At 46.7% G+C, this 21,203-nt stretch overlaps 1 protein-coding gene across 8 annotated transcripts in view; it reads left to right on the top strand.

Annotated features, from left to right (window-relative positions):
- Window positions 1-14,771, top strand: part of ZSWIM2 (zinc finger SWIM-type containing 2) — a 35,397-nt gene extending 20,626 nt beyond the window's left edge. For 4 of the 8 annotated variants that reach the window (XM_039913082.1, XM_039913083.1, XM_039913086.1 and 1 more), the window contains 2 exons: window positions 9,736-9,889; window positions 13,818-14,771. In XM_039913082.1, the coding sequence (XP_039769016.1) occupies window positions 9,736-9,889; window positions 13,818-14,621 (958 nt within the window). In that variant the 3' untranslated portion in view covers window positions 14,622-14,771. The other 4 variants (XM_039913088.1, XM_029072300.2, XM_039913087.1 and 1 more) reach the window with 4 other exon arrangements.
- Window positions 14,772-21,203: the final 6,432 nt, after the last annotated feature.

Here is a 21,203-nt window from a genome sequence, read left to right on the forward strand (position 1 = left end):
TCTTATCCTATCCTAACCTAAAAGTAGAAAGAAAAGTTATTTTTTGAATGCTCTCTTTTGTCTGCTCTATCATTTCTTCCTGGTGATTTGAAATTTGGCATTATTACTTTCCCTGAAGGGTTTCATATTTCAACTCTAAGTATATTATTTAAGATAACCTGGCTTTCAAAAACAGAGGTTTAAAAAACATGAGCCTCTACCTATGCCAGTGCTTAGTACAGTGCCTGGCAAATAGTAATACTTAACAAATACCATTAAACAAAACAAAACAGAAAAAAACAAGAGAAACTCCAAAAGCCAAAAGAAGTCATGAAACACTTGATGCTTTTAGTGCCTAAGCCCTGTGTGGAAAAATGAGAATTGTCTTTTTATATATATATACACTCTCTCTATATAGACTATATGTATATATAGTATATATATAGTATAGATATATAGTATATATATATATTATAAAGCAGGCCCTGAGAGTTTCCAGGGATGAAGGGGGTAATTAGGATGGCACAATACCCCTTTCAGGTAATTAGGGCAGCATTTCTAATAATAATAATAATGATGGCATTTATTAAGTGCTTACTATGTGAAAAACACTGTTCTAAGCTCTGGTGTAGATACAGGGTGATCAGGTTGTCCCACGTGGGGCCCACAGTCTTACTGCCCATTTTACAGATGAGGTAACTGAGGCACAGAGAAGTTCAATGACTTGTCCAAAGTCACCCAGCTGGGGATACGGGATTAGAACACATGACCTCTAACTCCCAAGCCCATGCTCTTTGCACTGACCCATGCTGCTTCTGGAGACTTTGCAGCAGGGGCACACACTGGCTAGTTGCTGTAGACAGCACAGTGGAAACGTCCCTGCCACAGCCAGCTGTTGCCCAGGCATGGCATTAGATATTTTTTAATTTTTTCCCCACCCCTGTCCCATGCCCCCACTTGCCCATCTTTCTTTAACCTTCAGATCCAGCCCTGCAGCTCCCCAGTTTCTCCCCTACCACGAGGGCACCTCCCCGGCCCCCATTACCAAACACCTCAAATGACTATCTTTCCCCTACCCCATCCCATTCTCACTGCTTTCAGTCTTTGGGGAGTCTTTGAGGAACTGAAATGGCAGGGACAGAGGTCAAGAATCAGGGGGAGGGCAAATTATTCAATCACAAAGACAGGGGATTTAGAGACTAGCACACTGCTCTGCACAGAGTAAGTGCTCAGTAAATACAATCAAATGAATGAATGAATGGAGAGGGGGCAGAGTGCCTCAGGGATCGGAATACAGGCTCACAGAAGAGTGGAAAGGGTGGCCATGGAAAGAGTAAGGACAGGTAAAGAAAAGAATTTTAATTCCTTACCTGGGCAAAGTAGATTTCCAGGTGTTGACTTGTCTGTCTGACAGGTAGGTACCCACTGGAGCAGTAAGATGTCTAAGGAATCTTAGAATCGGTTTACTTTGTCACAGGCCATGACTGGACTCCTCCTCAGGACCAAGTTAAGCCCCTAGTGGGACGTTAATCACTTCAGAAGTGTGTTAACACTTCCTGGCTGCTAGGAAAAAGTAAACTCAGCTCTTCTACCCACGGCTCTTGAAGGCACAGCAACACGCCTTGGGGAATCAAGGGGAAAAATTAATTCCCCTTCTTCCTTCGCATGTTAAGAATTAAAAATTCTGTAGTAGGTATGGAAGCTGCCCATCCTGACTGGAGAGAGCAAAACCCGGGGAGTGGAGACAGGAGTAGCTTGGATAACAGGAGGAGGAGGAAGAGCCTGAAGTGGGAAAGAGGAGGGAGAGATCAGTTGAAAAAGAAGGAAGAGAAAGGAGAGCGACTGAAGGAAATTAAAAGAAGAAATGGTCCAAGAAAGGCCCAGATTTCACAGGTGATTAGGAAATAGAGAAGAGCATGGAGTAGAGGAAGAAATGGGGAATGGAATGATGAAATAGTTGAGAATTATTTCAGTGATACCTATAATAAAAATGGGATTTTACAGTGAAAAAGGTCGCAAAAACTCATGGTATTTGCTATATTTTCCTCCATCCTATATTCCCTAATTAGTCCCCCACCTCTACTGGCCACACCAGACCCACTTTAACTATGATAGCTCACCTCATGGATTTATCATTTATTTGTGGTTATACATTTGGGCCTCTTATTCTATCTACAGTAATATACTCTCAACTACGATAGAATTTTATGCGTGTCTGTCTTCCCATGTTTTTACTTCTGTATATTCCCAAAGTAGCTAGTTCAGTGCTTTCTGCATATTAGAACCTCAGAAGGACCCAAGATAACAATGATCCTGTCCCCAATGAAGGGAAAAGAGTGATACTGTTGGTATTTGTTAAGCGCTTACTGTGTGCAGAGCACTGTTCTAAGAGCTGGGGGAGATAAAGGGTAATCAGGTTGTCCCACGTGAGGCTCACAGTCTTAATCCCCATTTTACAGATGAGGTAACTGAGGCCCAGAGAAGTTAAGTGACTTGCCCACAGTCACACAGCTGACAATTGGCTGAGGCGGGATTCCAACCCATGACCTCGAACTCCCAAGCCAGGGCTCTTTCCACTAAGCCACAGAGACACAGGGAAAATGAAAGAGTAAGAAACAGACTAAAAAAAAGTTGAGGGACATAGGTGGTGGAGTGGAGAGTGGCTGAGAGAGAGATGGAGACTTCCTGAGGAAGAGAGAAACAGAAAGGGAACATCAAGATCAGTGAATCAATCCATAATTTATTAAGTGCTTGCTGTTTGGGCAGAACACTGTGGTAAGCACTTGGGAGATTGCAATAGAGCTAGGAGACGTTTCCCTGCCAGCAAGAAGCTTGCAGTTCATAGAGGGTTACAGGCATAAATTACAGATACATATGTAAGTGCTGAGGGGCTGAGGATGGGGTGAATAAAGGGTGAAAATCTCAGTACCAGGGATTTGCCAAAAGGAGAAAGAGTAAGGAAACTGAGGCTTAGATGGGGAAGTCCTCTTGGAGGAGATGAGATTTTAATAGGGCTTTGAAGGAGGGGAGAGTGGTGGACACGATTGGGGAGAGAGGTCCAGGTCAGAGGCAGGATGTGTGCAAAAGGGTCAGTGGGTAAAAGATAATGGGGAATATCGTGATACAGTGAGTAAGTTAGCATTAAAGGAGCAAAGTGGGTGTACTGAGTTGGAGTAAGAAATCAGCTAGGAAAGATAGGAGACCAGACCCATTGGCCAGATTTCACAGGCAAATGGGAAACAGAGAAGACTATGGAGTAGAGGAAGAAATGGGGAATGATGTGATGAAATACTTGAGAATTGTTTCAGTGATACCTAAAATTAAAATGGGATTTTACAGTGAAAAAGGTAAGAATGTCCCCAAAACTCATGGTACTTGTTGCATTTTCCCCCATCTTATATTCCCTGATTAGTCCCCCATCTCTACTGGTCACACCAGAGCCATTCTAACTGTGATAGCTCACCTCATGGATTTATAATTTCTTTGTGGTGATTTTTACCATTAAAGTCAATGGTAAGGAGTTTCTTTGTGATGCAGAGCGGATGAGCAACCACTGGAAATTCTTGAGCTGGAAAACACGGACTGAATTTTTTTTAGAAAAATGATCAAAGGGGCAGAGTGAAGTATGGACTGTAGAGGAGAGAGACAGAAGGCAGGGAGAACATCAAAGAGGCTGATGTAGTCATGGAGGAGGGATAGGCTAGGTGTTTGGATTAACAAGGTAGGAGTTTGGATGAAAAGGGAGGGATGGATTTTAGTGATGTTGTGAAGGTTGAACTGAGAGGACTCGGTGACAGATTGGATATATGGGTTTATCAGAGAGATGAGTCAAAGACAGTGCTGGGCTTGTGAGGTAGGGATGATAGTGATATTGTCTACAGTGATGGGAAAGATGACAGGGGAGGAAAGATGAGGAGTTCTGTTTGGCATATGTGAAATTTGAAAGGTCAGGGGGACATCCAAGTAGGGATGTCCTGAAGATGGGAAAAAGTATGAGGCTACAAAGGAGAAGAAAGGTCAGCACTGGAGATGCAGATTTGAGAAACATCCTCATAGAGGTGGTAGTTGAAGTCATGGGAGAGAATGAGTTCTCCAAGTGAGTTGGTTTAGTCCAAGGGAATATGTTTAGATGGAGATGTTGAAGGTGAGCCTTGAGGCTCACGGTTAAGGGTGGGTGTCAGAGAAGGAGCCCGCAAACGAGACTGAGAATAAGCAGAAGAGACGGGTCAAGAGACCAGAAAAGCACAGCACTTCTCTAACCTGGGCCAAGGTTGGCTTCTTTTGTTAATTTTCAACATAACTGGGAAGATGGTGATCCGATGTTGGCAGAGAAATCTGGCAGAAATTAATTTAGTGTTGGAATTTCCACAAGACATGCCCCATATCGCAAATAAATACAGGGAAAAAAATCACTGATTATGGATCTACATATTGCAACTTCTATATACTGATCACTCTATCAAGCCTCTGGGGACATATAAAAGAGGCAAAAATGTGCTATCTTTTTTTAATGGTGTTTGTTAAGCATTATTCAATAGTATTTATTGAGCGCTTACTATGTGCAGAGCACTGTACTAAGCTCTTGGGATGAACAAGTCGGCAACAGATAGAGACAGTCCCTGCCGTTTGACGGGCTTACAGTCTAATCGGGGGAGACGGACAGACAAGAACAATGGCAATAAACAGCGTCAAGGGGAAGAACATCTCGTAAAAACAATGGCAACTAAATAGAATCAAGGCGATGTACAATTCATTAACAAAATAAATAGGGTAACGAAAATATATACAGTTGAGCGGATGAGTACAGTGCTGTGGGGATGGGAAGGGAGAGGTGGAGGAGCAGAGGGAAAAGGGGAAAATGAGGCTATAGCTGCGGAGAGATAAAGGGGGGATGGCAGAGGGAGTAGAGGGGGAAGAGGAGCTCAGTCTGGGAACGCCTCTTGGAGGAGGTGATTTTTAAGTAGGGTTTTGAAGAGGGAAAGAGAATCAGTTTGGCGGAGGTGAGGAGGGAGGGCGTTCCAGGACCGCGGGAGGACGTGACCCAGGGGTCGACGGCGGGATAGGCGAGACCGAGGGATGGTGAGGAGGTGGGCGGCAGAGGAGCGGAGCGTGCGGGGTGGGCGGTAGAAAGAGAGAAGGGAGGAGAGGTAGGAAGGGGCAAGGTGATGGAGAGCCCTGAAGCCTAGAGTGAGGAGTTTTTGTTTGGAGCGGAGGTCGATAGGCAACCACTGGAGTTGTTTAAGAAGGGGAGTGACATTACCAGATCGTTTCTGCAGGAAGATGAGCCGGGCAGCGGAGTGAAGAATAGACCGGAGCGGGGCGAGAGAGGAGGAAGGGAGGTCAGAGAGAAGGCTGACACAGTAGTCTAGCCGGGATATAACAAGAGCCTGTAGCAGTAGGGTAGTCATTTGGGTGGAGAGGAAAGGGCAGATCTTGGCGATATTGTAGAGGTGAAACCGGCAGGTCTTGGTAACGGATAGGATGTGTGGGGTGAACGAGAGAGACGAGTCAAGGATGACATCGAGATTGTGGGCCTGAGAGATGGGAAGGATGGTCGTGCCATCCACGGTGATAGAGAAGTCTGGGAGAGGACCGGGTTTGGGAGGGAAGATGAGGAGCTCAGTCTTGCTCATGTTGAGTTTTAGGTGGCGGGCCGACATCCAGGTGGAGACGTCCCGGAGGCAGGAGGAGATGCGAGCCTGAAGGGAGGGGGAGAGGACAGGGGCGGGGATCCTTGGAGACTTCAACATCCATATGGATGTACCCAACGACTCCTCTGCCGCCCGCCTGCTATCCCTCCTCGACTCTGCCGACCTCCTCCTCCACCATACCGCGCCCACTCACCGACTCGGTCACACCCTCGATCTCGTCATCTCCTACCGCTGCACTATCTCCTCACTCACCAACTCTGAAATCCCTCTCTCTGACCATAACCTTCTCACCTGCCTCATCTCTCACACTCCCTCCCCCTGCAAATCTTCGCTACGGCCCCACAGAGACCTCCGCTCTCTCGATCCCATCCGTCTTTCCAATAGCATCTCTCCTCACCTTGCCGCCCTGTCCTCTCTTCCCACTCTCGACGATCAGGTCTCCGCTCTCAACTCCACCCTCTCTACTCATCTCGACTCTCTCGCCCCCCTTTCCCTCCGCCGCTCTCGCTCCACTAACCCACAGCCCTGGATCACCTCCTCCGTCCGCCTCCTACGCTCCTATGCTCGAGCTGCTGAGCGCTGCTGGCGAAAGTCCAAGCACCAAGCCGACCTCACACACTTTAAATTTATCCTTTCCTGCCTTAACTCTGCCCTCTCCTCCGCCAGGCAAAGCTTCTTCTCCTCCCTCATCGACACCCATGCCCGTCACCCCCGCCGATTGTTCCGGACCTTTAACTCTCTCCTTAGGCCCCCTGTTCCTCCCCCTCCCCCATCTCTCACCCCTAATGATCTGGCCACCTATTTCCTCACGAAAATCAACACGATCAGGTCTGAGCTCCCCAAAGTCACCCCTCCGCCTCTCCCCTCTCCCCCAACAACCCCCTCCCCTACTTTCCCATCCTTCCCTGCAGTATCCTCAGAGGAGATCTCCTCCCTCCTCGCAAGTGCCACCCCCTCCACCTGCGCCTCGGACCCCATTCCCTCTCACCTTCTTAAAACCATCGCCCCTGCCCTCCTCCCTTCCTTAACTTCTATTTTTAACCACTCAATCTCCAAGGGCTCCTTCCCCTCTGCCTTCAAACATGCCCACGTCTCCCCCATCCTAAAAAAACCCGCTCTTGACCCCACTTCCCCCTCCAGTTATCGTCCTATCTCCCTACTACCCTTCCTTTCCAAAATCTTAGAACGAGTCGTCTACAATCGATGCCTAGAATTCCTTAACTCCCATTCTCTCCTAGACCCCCTCCAATCTGGCTTCCGTCCCCTCCACTCTACCGAGACTGCTCTCTCTAAGGTCACCCATGACCTCCTTCTTGCCAAATCCAATGGCTCCTACTCCATTCTGATCCTCCTTGACCTCTCTGCTGCCTTTGACACTGTCGACCATCCCCTCCTCCTCCATACCTTATCTCACCTTGGCTTCACGGACTCTGTCCTCTCCTGGTTCTCCTCTTACCTCTCTGGCCGATCATTCTCGGTCTCCTACGCTGGAGCCTCCTCCCCCTCCCATCCTTTAACTGTTGGAGTTCCTCAAGGGTCAGTTCTCGGCCCTCTTCTGTTCTCCATTTACACTCACTCCCTCGGTGAACTCATCCGCTCTCACGGCTTTGACTACCATCTCTACGCAGATGACACGCAGATCTACATCTCCGCCCCTGTCCTCTCCCCCTCCCTTCAGGCTCGCATCTCCTCCTGCCTCCGGGACGTCTCCACCTGGATGTCGGCCCGCCACCTAAAACTCAACATGAGCAAGACTGAGCTCCTCATCTTCCCTCCCAAGCCCGGTCCTCTCCCAGACTTCTCCATCACCGTGGATGGCACGACCATCCTTCCCGTCTCTCAGGCCCGCAATCTCGGTGTCATCCTTGACTCGTCCCTCTCGTTCACCCCACACATCCTATCCGTTACCAAGACCTGCCGGTTTCACCTCTACAATATCGCCAAGATCCGCCCTTTCCTCTCCACCCAAACGGCTACCTTACTATTACGGGCTCTCGTTATATCCCGGCTAGACTACTGTGTCAGCCTTCTCTCTGACCTCCCTTCCTCCTCTCTCGCCCCGTTCCGGTCTATTCTTCACTCCGCTGCCCGGCTCATCTTCCTGCAGAAACGATCTGGGCATGTCACTCCCCTTCTTAAACAACTCCAGTGGTTGCCTATCGACCTCCGCTCCAAACAAAAACTCCTCACTCTAGGCTTCAAGGCTCTCCATCACCTTGCCCCTTCCTACCTCTCCTCCCTTCTCTCTTTCTACCGCCCACCCCGCACGCTCCGCTCCTCTGCCGCCCACCTCCTCGCCGTCCCTCGGTCTCGCCTATCCCGCCGTCGACCCCTGGGTCACGTCCTCCCGCGGTCCTGGAACGCCCTCCCTCCTCACCTCCGCCAAACTGATTCTCTTTCCCTCTTCAAAACCTTACTTAAAAATCACCTCCTCCAAGAGGCCGTCCCAGACTGAGCTCCTCTTCCCCCTCTACTCCCTCTGCCATTCCCCCTTTACCTCTCCGCAGCTAAAGCCTCATTTTCCCCTTTTCCCTCTGCTCCTCCACCTCTCCCTTCCCATCCCCACAGCACTGTACTCGTCCGCTCAACTGTATATATTTTCGTTACCCTATTTATTTTGTTAATGAATTGTACATCGCCTTGATTCTATTTAGTTGCCATTGTTTTTACGAGATGTTCTTCCCCTTGACGCTGTTTAGTGCCATTGTTCTTGTCTGTCCGTCTCCCCCGATTAGACTGTAAGCCCGTCAAACGGCAGGGACTGTCTCTATCTGTTGCCGACTTGTTCATCCCAAGCGCTTAGTACAGTGCTCTGCACATAGTAAGCGCTCAATAAATACTATTGAATGAATGAATGAATGAAGATGTAGATCTGCGTGTCATCTGCGTAGAGATGGTAGTCAAGCATTACTAAATTCCAGGCACTGTTCTAAGCACTGGGGCAGATAGGAGATAATCAGTTTGGACACAGTCTGTCTCCCTCATGGGGCTCAAAGTCTTAATCCCCATTTTACAGATGAGGTAACTCAGGCCCAGATAAGTTAAGTGACTTGTCCAAGGTCACACACAGTGGACACGTGGTGGAGCTGGGATTAGAACCCAGGTCCTCTGACTTCAAGGGCCATGCTCTTTCAAAGAGTTACCTGCCTTCAAAGCATCTTCAAAATAGAGAAGACAATTGGCCTAAATTTACCCCTTTATTTTTTTTTCAGGTTTGTCTGCTCTTCCCCCTGTCTTTTAAACAGACTCCTCTGTTGGCCAGGAAATTTCTGATTCAATTCCCAGGAAATTTCTGATTCAATTCATTCAATCATATTTATTGAGCACTCACTGTGTGCAGAGCACTGTACTCAGTGCTTGGGAAAGTACAATACAGCAATATAGAGAGAAAATCCCTGCCCCCAACAAGCTCATAGTAATAATGATAATAATGTTGGTATTTGTTAAGCGCTTACTATGTGCAGAGCACTGTTCTAAGCACTGGGGTAGATACAGGATAATCAGGTTTTCCCACGTGAGGCTCACAGTCTTAATCCCCATTTTACAGATGAGGTAACAGGTACAGAGAAGTGAAGTGACTTGCCCACAGTCACACAGCTGACAAGTGGCAGAGCCAGAATTTGAACCTCTGACTCCCAAGCCCGTGCTCTTTCCACTGAGTCTACAGAGGAGAGAGAATGTGCACGGGATCAGTGTCCTGATCCCTCTCTCCAGGGTTTATCACAATGCTCAGCAAAGTGTGAGTCCTTGACTGATGTTATATATAAAAAAAGTGTAATTAGATGTTCATCATCCACAGAAATGGATAAGTAGGCTTATTGTGGGCAGGGGATGTGTCTGCCAACTCATACTCTCTCAAGCACTTAGAATAGTGCTCTGCACATAGTAAGAGCTCAATAAATACCACCGATGATGATGATGACCACTCATTCTTTGGCTTTAAACCCAGCACCAAAAGCTGCACAATGAAGGAATAATAATTAGTCTTGCAGAACCAGGAGGGTTTTCTACCTTGCAATTTGTGTGTGTTAAACACAGACTATTTTTCTGAAATAGCATCTGAAATCCAAGTTCACTTCTCGATACCCATTTCTTTATTATCTAGGACTAGTTGCACCCCAAAGCACATTATTAAGATATTGCCTCTCATTCCGATCACCAAGAACAGCAAGCTGCTCTCCCCAGGACACCAGTGTCGACTTTGCTTGAAGAGTTTTTGTCTTGGTCAAGAAGTCAGACTCTTGCCGTGCAATCACAAGGTAAAGACAACTCGGTGCTGTAAAGTATCTCAGTTGTCACACTCTGTTGGAGGACAGTGTACATTTGCCTACTGCCCAGTCTACAGTGGTGAAAACAATCGTGGGCAATAACTTAGTTCCTCCTTGGAATTTAGCCGATGATTACAGGACTGTGATGGTTGGTTTACCACCAGAAGCTCATTTGTGTAATGAAACTCGCTGCAGAGGTCAGAAGTGTTGGCGATATCGCATAACCCACGCTACAGACGACAGTTGAAAATATCATGTTTGGTTTTTGTTTATGATATCTTTTAAGCACTTACTATGTCCAGGCACTATGCTAAGCACTAGATTAGGTACACCCTCATCAGATCAGATGCAGTCCATGTCCCACATGGCACTTCCAGGCTTAATCCCATTTTAATAATAATAATAATAATAATGTTGGTATTTGTTAAGCGCTTATTATGTGCAGAGCACTGTTCTAAGCACTGGGGTAGACACAAAGGAATCAGGTTGTCCCACGTGGGGCTCACAGTCTTAATCCCCATTTTACAGATGAGGTAACTGAGGCACAGAGAAGTTAAGTGACTTGCCCACAGTCACACAGCTGACAAGTGGCAGAGCTGGGATTTGAACCAAGACCTCTAACTCCAAAGCCCGTGCCCTGTCCACTGAGCCACGCTGCTTCTCTAAATTTTATAGATGTGGTAACTGAGGCCCAGAGATACCAAGTGACTAGCCCAAGATTACACAGCAGACAAGTGGCAGGGCCAATATTAGAGTCCAGATCCTTTTGAGTCCCAGGCCTGTGCTCTATCGCTAGGCTGCACTGCTTTTCGTGTGACTATAAAACCGACCCTGTGGCCTGAGGAGAAAGTCTTAGCTGGCAGAACTTTTCCTCCAATTCTTGCCTCCAGGAGGCCTTCCCTGCTTAATCTCTCTTGTCTCTCACACTGCTTCAAGAGTGATGGCAGGCCAGTATTGGTTTTGCATCGGAGTGGCTTGTAAAAACACTGAGTTTGGTTTGGAGAGAAATGAACAACCACTTGACAATGCTCCCCCTAGATCGAAGTCGCCCCCACTAGCATCACCAGTGCTTATCTCCCCAAGTGTGACCTTCTCTGATGATGGCAAGGAGCACTTCTGTGAAGGCTGATGACAAGCTTCTCAGTCTAGGTGACTTTAAAGCCCGGGTTGGTGGAGTTTCCAGGCCAGTTCCATATCTGAGGAAGGCATAATAAAGCTAACACCAAGAGCACTCATCTCCTTAATAGGTGTACAAGTAATCAGTTGATTATCCCACAATCAAAACAGCAAAACAAAAAAGCACATGGATGCTTTTAAGGTCCCATCGTTTGCATTTAATAGCTTAAGTGCTTAGTACAGTGCTCTGCACGGAGTAAGCACTTAATGAATACCACTGACTGATTAAGTGTTAGTGTACACCAGCACAATGAACAGACGGTCCTGTTCACATATTCCTCCCTGGTCCCATCCTTCCTTGCATCTCTGCAGCAGGAGAAACAGACACATCGGCAGACCTCCAGTCTCCTCCCACACTGGACAAGCTGGCAGCCTCACCACAGGGATCCTTCAAGCCATTCTTGTCCTCTGATCCCAGATAGAATCTCTGCTCCTGTAGCCACAATCCCACATTACTTTCATTTGGTTTCATTTGTTTTATTTTGTATGTATTTGCCCTGAATGTTGTTTTAATGTTTTTCTTGTTTCATCTCTCCGCTTACGTGTCTGTCCCCAGTCCCAACTCCCTTCTACTATTCTTAAATTGTGAGCCCCTTGAGGGCCAGGGACTCTGTCGATGTGTATTCTTTCCCAGAACTTAGTATTGCACTCAAATACTTAAAAAATACTATAGCCATTGCTAGAGAAACATCCTCCGTTCTGTGGCTAGCAGGCAGAATTTAGCTGGTGCCTTCGTGTCTCTGCTCTTACAAACCAGCAACAAAAGTGCTCAACATGTGAGTTTTGGCTCTGGCTACCGTGTACTTTGAGATAGCCAACAGAATGGATCAGACCCTTGACTCATTCTCATACTCTAACAGTACAGATCTTGGGAGACTGCTCTGTTAATATTCAGAGATGCCATAATCAACATGTTTGGAGGTGCTCTTTGGCTTTGCTGAGAAAGAACATCGAGATTGGTGTGATGGAAACAGTAGTGATATCAGGAAACGTCTCAAAACCATCCTGACCAGTATCAAACATAGTTCAACAACAGGAACTCTGCAGCAAATAAATAGGAGACTACCAGCACGCTAAGCAAGTGATCTAAATCAGACTGAATCAGATGAAGAAGAAGCGGTGGATGGTGAAAGCTGAGAAGCTGCAGGCAGCAGGGGAGAGGACATTTCTTGAAGAGCTTTCGCGTAGTGTGGGAGCTGAACTGCAAACGTACTAGTCTGTCTTAAGGCAGACAAGTCACAGCTGCTGATTGATCCCGCTGTACCCTGAACAGGTGGACTGAACACTCAGATAGAGTTTATGGCCAATCATCGGTTCTGGATTCCACCGTAAATGATGGAGCACAGCTTCTGCGATTAACCACTTGGCCCTTTTGCCAGTCGTTGCAGAAGTTCCGAAGGCTATAAATCGGGCATCCGAGGGAAAGGGCCAGATGGCATTCCTGCAGAGATCTTCAAGTAGGGCAGACACCAGCTCACCAGAAAGCTGACTGAATTCAGTGTGTAAACTGGAAACGGGAAGAAGTGGCACCGGAGTTCAAAGGGGGCATGTTGCCCACCTGGTTATGGAGGAAAGACAATTGTGCCTCAAGCAGTAATCACAGTGGGATGGCTCCGCTGGTCACCACTGGAGACCACAGCTGTGGAGAGCATAGCCAGAGTAATGTGGAACCAAATAAATGACCAGGTGGCAGAAAAACGACTTCCAGAGACAACGTAACTTTAAATCTAAATGGAATACTACTAAACTGAATTGTACCGCCCCATCAGCTACACGAGGAATAAAGAAAGCACAATCAGTATTGGGTTTTCACCAACCTCAGAAAATCTTTCCACTGTAAATTGAGATTTCCTGGGTGATATTTTTTGCAAGTTTGGCTGTCTGGAAAAGTTTACCAATCTCACCAGCTCGCTCCACCATTACAGTGAAAGAGTTCTTGTGCCCGGCTACCTCGGGATATGTTTTACTGTCACAAATGATATCCCATGTCACACGTATGGCCATGCTGGCAGATACGTTCAGACGCATGGAAGGTAGTGGCCAACATGCAGTACTGGATAGATGGTATACTTTTAGATCTTCAGTGGTTTCTTGTGAAGACAAAGGTGGCTAGGATTCTCACCCTTATTGCCTTGTGGATAGAGCCTGGTTTTGGGAATCAAAAGAAGTTGGGTTCTCATCCCATCTCCATCACTTGTCTGCTGTGTGACCAATTCTGCCACTTGAGCAGCATGCTATCGCAGAGTCCATTATAAATGATGACCCACCCCCCCAAACATAGTAAGTGTTTAACAGATAGCAAAAAAAGCAAAATCAAATCTAAAACAAAACAAACATTAGAGTGACCACTGTGACGTTTGGAAATCTAAAATGCACAATCTGAAAGAAAGGACGAATCACCCTAAAACAAAAGTTGATGTTTTCTTGGCTCCTTCATTACTATGTGGCTCAGAAACATGGACACCTATCAGTGGCTTATCCAACTGATTACATCTGTCCTGCCTGAGGCAGATGGCTAACATAACAAGAACACTGAGGTCCTGCAATTCTGTGGGAGTCCAGAGTACCAAGGCAAAGACAATCAGAACTCAGAGATGATATTGGAGTCATTTGGTTCAGATGAATGATTAAAGGATTCCCAAGATGGTCCTTAGCCCCTGTTATTGACATGATTCTATTTTTATGGGGCTGAAATTATACAAAAACAATTCCTGCTTCTAACTCATGTTCTTTCTTTTCCAAGTTTCACAGGGAATGTATTGATAGCTGGCTACTACACAAATGCAATTCGTGCCCCATTGAGGGACAGGTTATATACAATCCTTTAACCTGGAAAGATACAGCACTTAGAGGGAAGATAAAAAATGCTGTGTCTCAGGCAGGTATCTTCCACTTAGAAAAGCACACCGAACCAGAGCTTTTTGTACCTGGAATTCGATTATTCTTCAAGCAACCTGGATGTGAAAATGCACAAAAATACCTGCACAGTAATTTAAACAGATTGCAGGCAGAAACAACAAATCCCAATCACAGTTTGATATTAGATAGCAAATGCTGTTTGAAATCAGGTGACTGTAACTCTGAAGCCCATAATGATACCGTAAGTCAACATTTCTCCAGTTACCTTCGAGATGTATCATTCGGCATCTTTGGAAACAGATCATCTGAAAGGTTTCTTCCTTCTCTTGCTTACCGAAATATGCTTCTTACTGGCAAGAAACGTCCATCTATTAATGGAGGCTACGCGGACCCAAATCAGAAGGGAACTAAAGCTGGTCCTAGAAACTCTGGTATGCTGAAGAAGACTGTTGGCAATGAAAGAAGGAGAGACGACCTAAGTTCGGGTTCCACGCTTCCAAGGGACCTAAATCTAGTGGTCAATTTAGCTTCAACCTCCCATCGTTGCTTGAAGAGGACCACCAAACCTCCGGGGAAGGGCAGGCTGCAGAATAATCTTCTATCAAAGTGGCACAAATTGAATCCTATGAGCCCTCGAGCTACAGAGATGTCTTTCGTAATGAAAGGCTTTCCGTTAAACAGAAGTTAACTTTGAATGAGTAGCAGAATAGTGATTTGTAAGATGTCTGTATTTTAACCATTACAAATCCATTTTGTATCAGCTAATTACATGTACTATTTTTTCGAATCGTTTGTGATCCATGCTACAAATAAAGAATATTAAATGCTTTATAACCCAGTTGTCTTTCGAGGGGGAAATGATATATCGCCTTTATTTTAAAGTGCCCTTGTCAAATAGAATGGCCCAGACACCTATCAGAATGAAGTTCTATTGTCCTGGTAAAAAAATTTAGTTTACTAGTGTGGTAATGTATTAAGGTTAAATTAGCCTCTAGAACAAATGTATTGTGAATTTTTTCAAAAGCAGTTGTATTTGTTGTTTTGACAAAGTATGGTAAATAAGATTGCTAGACAGATTTCAAATTATTCCAGTGATGGCAAGGGATATTCATTGGTAATAGTATATTAGTATTTATTGAGCACCCACTGGTTATACTAAGCACCTTGGAAGTAATAATAATAATAATCATAATGGTATGTGTTAAGCGCTTACTATGTGCCAAGCACTGTTCCAAGCACTGTTCCAAGCACTGGGGTGGATACAAGGTAATCAGGTTGTCCCACGTAGGGCTCACAGTTTTAACCCCCCTTTTACAGATGAGGTGACTGAGGCACCAGAGAAGTTAAGTGGCTTGCTCAAGGACACACAGCAGACAAGTGGCAGAGCCGGGATTAGAACCCGTGTCTTCTGACTCCCAAGCCCGTGCTCTTTCCACTAAGCTACGCTGCTTCCCAAAAGTACAAAAAGAAGTAACACATTCCTTATGCACAAGAAGCTAATATTCTAATGGATGAGACAGACATAAAAGGATTAAAAATAGAGTAGTTTAAGGTAAATGACTGAATTATACAACTAAAATATGGGTGTGTGTATATGTACACATATAGATGTGTATGGATATGTGTCAAATAGTGCTTGTCTCACACATATATATGTACATTCAAACACGTATACTTATCTGTATCTAATTAAACTTATCTACCTATATATATATATGCGGCTTCATATATATATATATATATATGCACCCCCTCACCTCCCTTCTCTCCTTCTATAGCCCCGTCCGCACACTCTGCTCCTCTGCCGTTAACCTCCTCACTGGGCCTTGTTCTCGCCTGTCGCACCGTCGACCCCTGGCCCATGTCCTACCTCTGGCCTGGAATGCCCTCCCTCCTCACATCCGCCAAACTAACTCTCTTCCCCTCTTCAAAGCCCCACTGAGAGCTCACCTCCTCCAGGAGGCCTTCCCAGACTGAGCCCTCCCTTTCCCTTTGCTCCTCCTCCCCTCCTCATTCCCCCTACTCCCTCCCCCTGCTCTACCGGAGGTCAGAGGAGATGTTGGTGGTGTTGCAGGTCAGAGGGATCAGAGAGATAGACCTGGGAGTCATCTGCACATCGATAGAAGCGGAAGCCATTTGAATGAAGGAGCATCAGGAGAGAGTGGGTGTAAAACAGGAAGAGCAGAAGATCTAAAAAGGAGCCTCAGAGGATGCTGATGGACTGAGGATGAGAGAGTTAGAGGAAGAGCCAGTGAATGAAGCTGAGAAGGAGTGCTTAGAGAAGATGGAGGAGGACCAGGAAGCTTTGCTTGGCCACTCAAAGTAGAAGAGGAAAAATCCAGCAACAAACTGACGGTTTCTACTATTGTACACAGCTCGGCTGGCCTGTGGTAGCCTCTGGTCCAGCATGCAAAGTGGGCTGGAAGCGGCATTGATCACATAGTGGTAGTTGATGACACTTATTTTGGGGTCAGAGAACTGTATTGGCAAGGGAGCCTGGTTCTGTCCCCTGCACAGCTTGGATCAGGGGAGAAGCTCCCACCTCCAAGGGATTCCTGAGCCTCGGCCTCCTGTTTGCTCACCAGCTGTGCCCAGCTGCCCCAGCACATGCCACAACATAGCAGCTACTCACAGTGTCTACGACCTTTCCCCCCACCTCCCCACCCCACCATATTTGATCATCCCCCTACTACCCCATATCACCACTCACCAAGCCCACAACCCACACAATGGACTCCTCCTCCTCTTTCCTGGGTCTCTTGCAATTCTGGCAAGTCTCAGAATCCAGTTGTGGTCCCCAGATGGGGTGAAAAAGGATGATCAATAGATCACTTTTCTGGGAAATACAGAATCTCCTCTAGAGGCTTTTTTTGGCACAGCCTCCAAACTAGAAATCAAAAGAATGGGTGACTTGGGGTGACTGTTATTTGGAGCCGGGCTGTGCTCCACCCTACAAGCCTTGCCGGAACAATTCTGAGCAAGAATGGGAAAATTTCTGACAACAGTTGCCACCTATCTCTCCTCTCCAGGCTCTTCCTAAGATCATTCGAGTCCCTCCCCAGCCCAGCTTGCCTTCAGTTAGGCTTGGTTCTAGAAACCGAGAAAAGAAAGAGGGTGGGGCCTTTAGTCTTGACTGAAACTCCCAGACCCCGTTTCTTTGCCCACTGATTGCAGGGGGAGGAAACCCTGGCATTCCAGGGCCCCTGAGGGTTGAGGGGCTTTGGGGGCCTATCCTACAAGAGTGAAGAGGAGGACAGTACTTTTATCCGATGTGTCCTTTAGCTGGTACTTTGGAAGATGCTGAGACAGGAAGGGGGCATTTTGGTTAGCAGGGGGTTGGGCTGGGCTCTGCTTTTTCTCTCTCAGGTCACAAGGAAAAAAACTCCCCCAAAACTTTATTCTCTCTTTCCCTTCTCCCCCAACCCAACTCTGGTTGACACTGCTTGTAACATCTGTCTCCTAGAAGGAGATCTTCTATTGATTAAAAGGGATCTTGTCCCCTGGCTCTGTTCCAAGACATTTGGAGTGGGCCAGTGGACAGAATGAGAGTGGAAACAGACCTGGACAGAAGGAGGAACAGCCTGGCACTCATGTGCCCAGAGAGCCTGAGTTCAGCATAGGCAAATCCCCAGGTCCCAGGATCCAAAAGATTTCGGCCTAACCGAAGACTCCCTTCTTCCCCTTTGCCTCCCATTTTTTTGCAGAGGCTCTGAGCAGGGTTCGCTGCAGCAGACAGGGCAGTGATCCTCACCTGGAGCTCTGGACACCTGCTGCATGGTAGACTGAAGATCAGGAAGGTGATAGGGAGAGAAGGGGATTGGAAGAAAACAGGCAGATGGAGCTTACAATTCTCTAATGCCCTCCAGACCCAGAGGAATTGGTCATGTTGGAGTTCCTATCGGGTTGTGAATTTTGTCATGATTTTACTGTAATTCAGTGTGGACCCTCTATCTCTGCCGGAATAGCAGCACAAGGAAGACAAGCGCAGAGCCTTCATCAGAGACCATTGTTGGGTCCTTAGGAAGACGATAAGTGAGAACAGAAGGGCTTCCAGTATTTCACTCACTGGTATTTACTGAACAATTACTCTGGGCAGAACACTATCTTAAGTACTTGGGGGCATAGATTGCAACAGAATTGGTAGAAATGTTCCCTGCCCACAGAATCTACATTGAAACAATAAATGACAGATTTGTATATAAGTGCTGTAGGGTTGAGGGTGGGGCGAATACCAAGTGCCCAAAGAGTACAGATCTCAGTGCATAGATGACACAGAAGGGAGAGGGAGTCAGGGAAAGAGGGTTTAATCAGGGAAGGCCTCCTGGAGGAATTGTGACCTTAGTAAGGCTCTGAAGATGGAGACTCCTGGGGTGATGGGGGAGCTGGTTCCTGGAATAGTGATGAGGGTTGTCTCTCTCTGAGGGGGTGTGACATCTCACCTGTGTATTCTTCCCCAGCACTTTGTTCAGTCCTCTGCCCACAGTAAGCACTTAATAAGTAATAATTATCATAATAATGATAATTATGGTATTTGCTAAGCACTTACTATGTGCTAGGCACTGTTCTAAGCTCTGGGGTAGATACAAGATTGGACAGAGTCGCTGTCCCACACATAGGGCTCCCAGGCTAAATCCCCCTTTTACAGATGAGGGAACTGGGGTACAGAGAAGTTATGTGACTTGCCCAAGGTCACAAAGCAGACAAGTGACTACTACATTACTACTAGTAAACACAGGTTGGTGGAAAGAGCATGGGCCCGGGAGTCAGCAAGCTTGGCTTCCGATCCCAACTTTGCCATTTGCCTGCTCTGTGAGCTGGGTCAGGTCACTAAACATTTCTGAGCCTCAGTCTCCTCATCTGTTAAATGGGGATTCATTTCTCCTTCCTCCTTAGCCTGTGACCTCACTGTGGGTCAGGGACTATGTCTGACATGATTACACTGTATTGACCTCAGTACCTCATATAGCATTTGGCCTATAGTAAGCACCTAAGATGTATCACAATCATTATTATTACTATCATCATTATTATTATCATTATCGTACTGGGCTCCTGCAACTGCCTGATCCATAGCGACTCCATGGACACACCCTCTGCAGAACATCCCATCTTTTCTTATCAAGTCATTCTGGTATGTATATCCATATAGTTTTCTTGGAAAAGATGTGGAAATGGTTTAACGTTGCCTTCTTGGGCACAGTCTTTGAGTCTTTGATCAACGTTTTGATTGCTTGATCATCCACCTTTGAGTCTTTCCTTTGTCACTGCTGCCCAGCACAGGTATATTGACTTTGTCCGATGCTTTGACTTGGGTCTTTCCATTCTGGGTAACCCTTCATGGCATATTCTAAGCTTCAACATCATGTGCAAACTCTCCTGCCATAGTAAAGGTGGCGATTCATAGGAGAGAAACACTGGGGGAGGTACAAGATAACAAGTCCCACAAAGGGCCCACAGTCCAAGTAGGAGGGAGAACAGATATTGAATCCCCATTTTGCAGATGAGGGAACTGAGGCATAGAAAAGTTAAATTAGTTGCAGAGGACAAGTGGTGGGTTTGAGATTGGTAACCAGATCTGAATCCCAGCCCTCTGATCTTTACATTAGACAGGCTGCTTCCTGTGGATGGAGAGGAAAGGACAGATTTTAGCAGTGTTTTGAAGGTAGAACTGACAGGATTTGGCCACAGACCGAATATGTGGGTTGAATGAAATAATAATAATGATCATGGTGTTTGCTAAGTGCTTACTATGTGCCAGGCAAGCAAATCGGGTTGGAAACAGTCTCTGTCCCATGTGGGGCTCAAAGTCTCAATCCCCATTTTACATATAAGGTAACGGAGGTACAGAGAAGTAAAGTGACCTGCCCAAGGTGATGCAGCAGACAAGTGGCAAAGCCGGGATTCGAGCCCATGACCTTCTGACTCCCAGGCCCGTGCTCTATCCACTATGCCATGCTGCTTCTAAAGAGATGAGATTAGTCAGGCACGACCCAGTTGAGATTCCCCCCTTTGCCTGCTCTTAGGGGTTCCCCCCCAAATCTGTGTCCCCCACATTGGCCAAGAGAGGGAGGCCTGGGCTGAAGAACTTCTGATATGGGTGGATGGTGTCACGGTGTGGTGTGGGCCAACGAGACTGGATGGAGAGTGGTGGTGACAGTCACAGGGGGCTCTCTGCCTCTCTCCAGGCCTGGGGATGGACAGTTCTCCCTACCCCAGGCCCTGTGAGGGAGGGGCCATCCACCTCATGGAGGTCTGGAGCAGAGGTGTGAGAACTGCCTGCCTGGGGCTCACCGGCTAAGATTACGAGGGAAAGAGAATGGACACAGAAGTAAGGAAATAGAAAACAAAAAAAAGTAGAAAACCACAATGATGATCCTCATGAAAGTTGCAGCAGAATTTCAGGATCCTTCTGCCTCAGACCAACAGGCGCAGAAATCACAGCCGTGGTCAAAGTAGTGCCTTGCCCGAGTCCTTAAAGATGGACAGCATCCTTCTGCAACTGTTCAAGTCCTCCTCAGGAAAAAGTGGAGGCTGATGGGAGTGGCCTGAGTGGGGCGGCTTCTCTTCCATGCCATGGAAGCTGGGGTTCGGGTTGAGGTGGGGCAGAAAAGGGCTCACGCTGAGGCTGCTTGGGAAGCCGGGTGGCCTAGTGCAAAGTCTGAGAGTGAGAATGAGTGGGAGTGGATTCTAATCCTGTCCTGTCAGTTCCCTGCTGCGTGACCTTGGGCAAGTCACTTAACTTCTATACCTGTTTCCTCCACTGTGAAATAATGATGAAATGCCTGTTCTCCCTCCTACTTAGACTGTGAGCCCTAAATGGGGTGGGGACAATGTCCAACCTGATTATCTCGTATCTGTCTCAGTGCTTAGTACAATGCTTCATCTAAGAGGAGTGATTTGAGGAAGGTTTTGAAAGAGGGAAGGAATGAGGTTGGGAGAAAGAATTCTTGTGGGGAAAGGAGGTGTGAGTGATGACTTGTGAATGAGGATTACTTAGAGAAGGCAGAGTCAAATGTGTAACCCACTTTTAATGGATTTACAACTAAAAACTAGGGGAGCAAACCTGATTCCTCTAAACCCTTTGTTCTATCACACAAGTGGATTCATTCATTCATTCAATAGTATTTATTGAGCGCTTACTATGTGCAGAGCACTGTACTAAGCGCTTGGAATATACAATTCGGCAACAGATAGAGACCATCCCTGCCCAATGATGGGCTCACAGTCTAAATGGGGGAATCAGACATCAAAGCAAAACATGGACAAGACA

This window comes from Ornithorhynchus anatinus, chromosome 9 (assembly GCF_004115215.2).
Source record: "Ornithorhynchus anatinus isolate Pmale09 chromosome 9, mOrnAna1.pri.v4, whole genome shotgun sequence".
NCBI lineage: Eukaryota > Metazoa > Chordata > Mammalia > Monotremata > Ornithorhynchidae > Ornithorhynchus > Ornithorhynchus anatinus.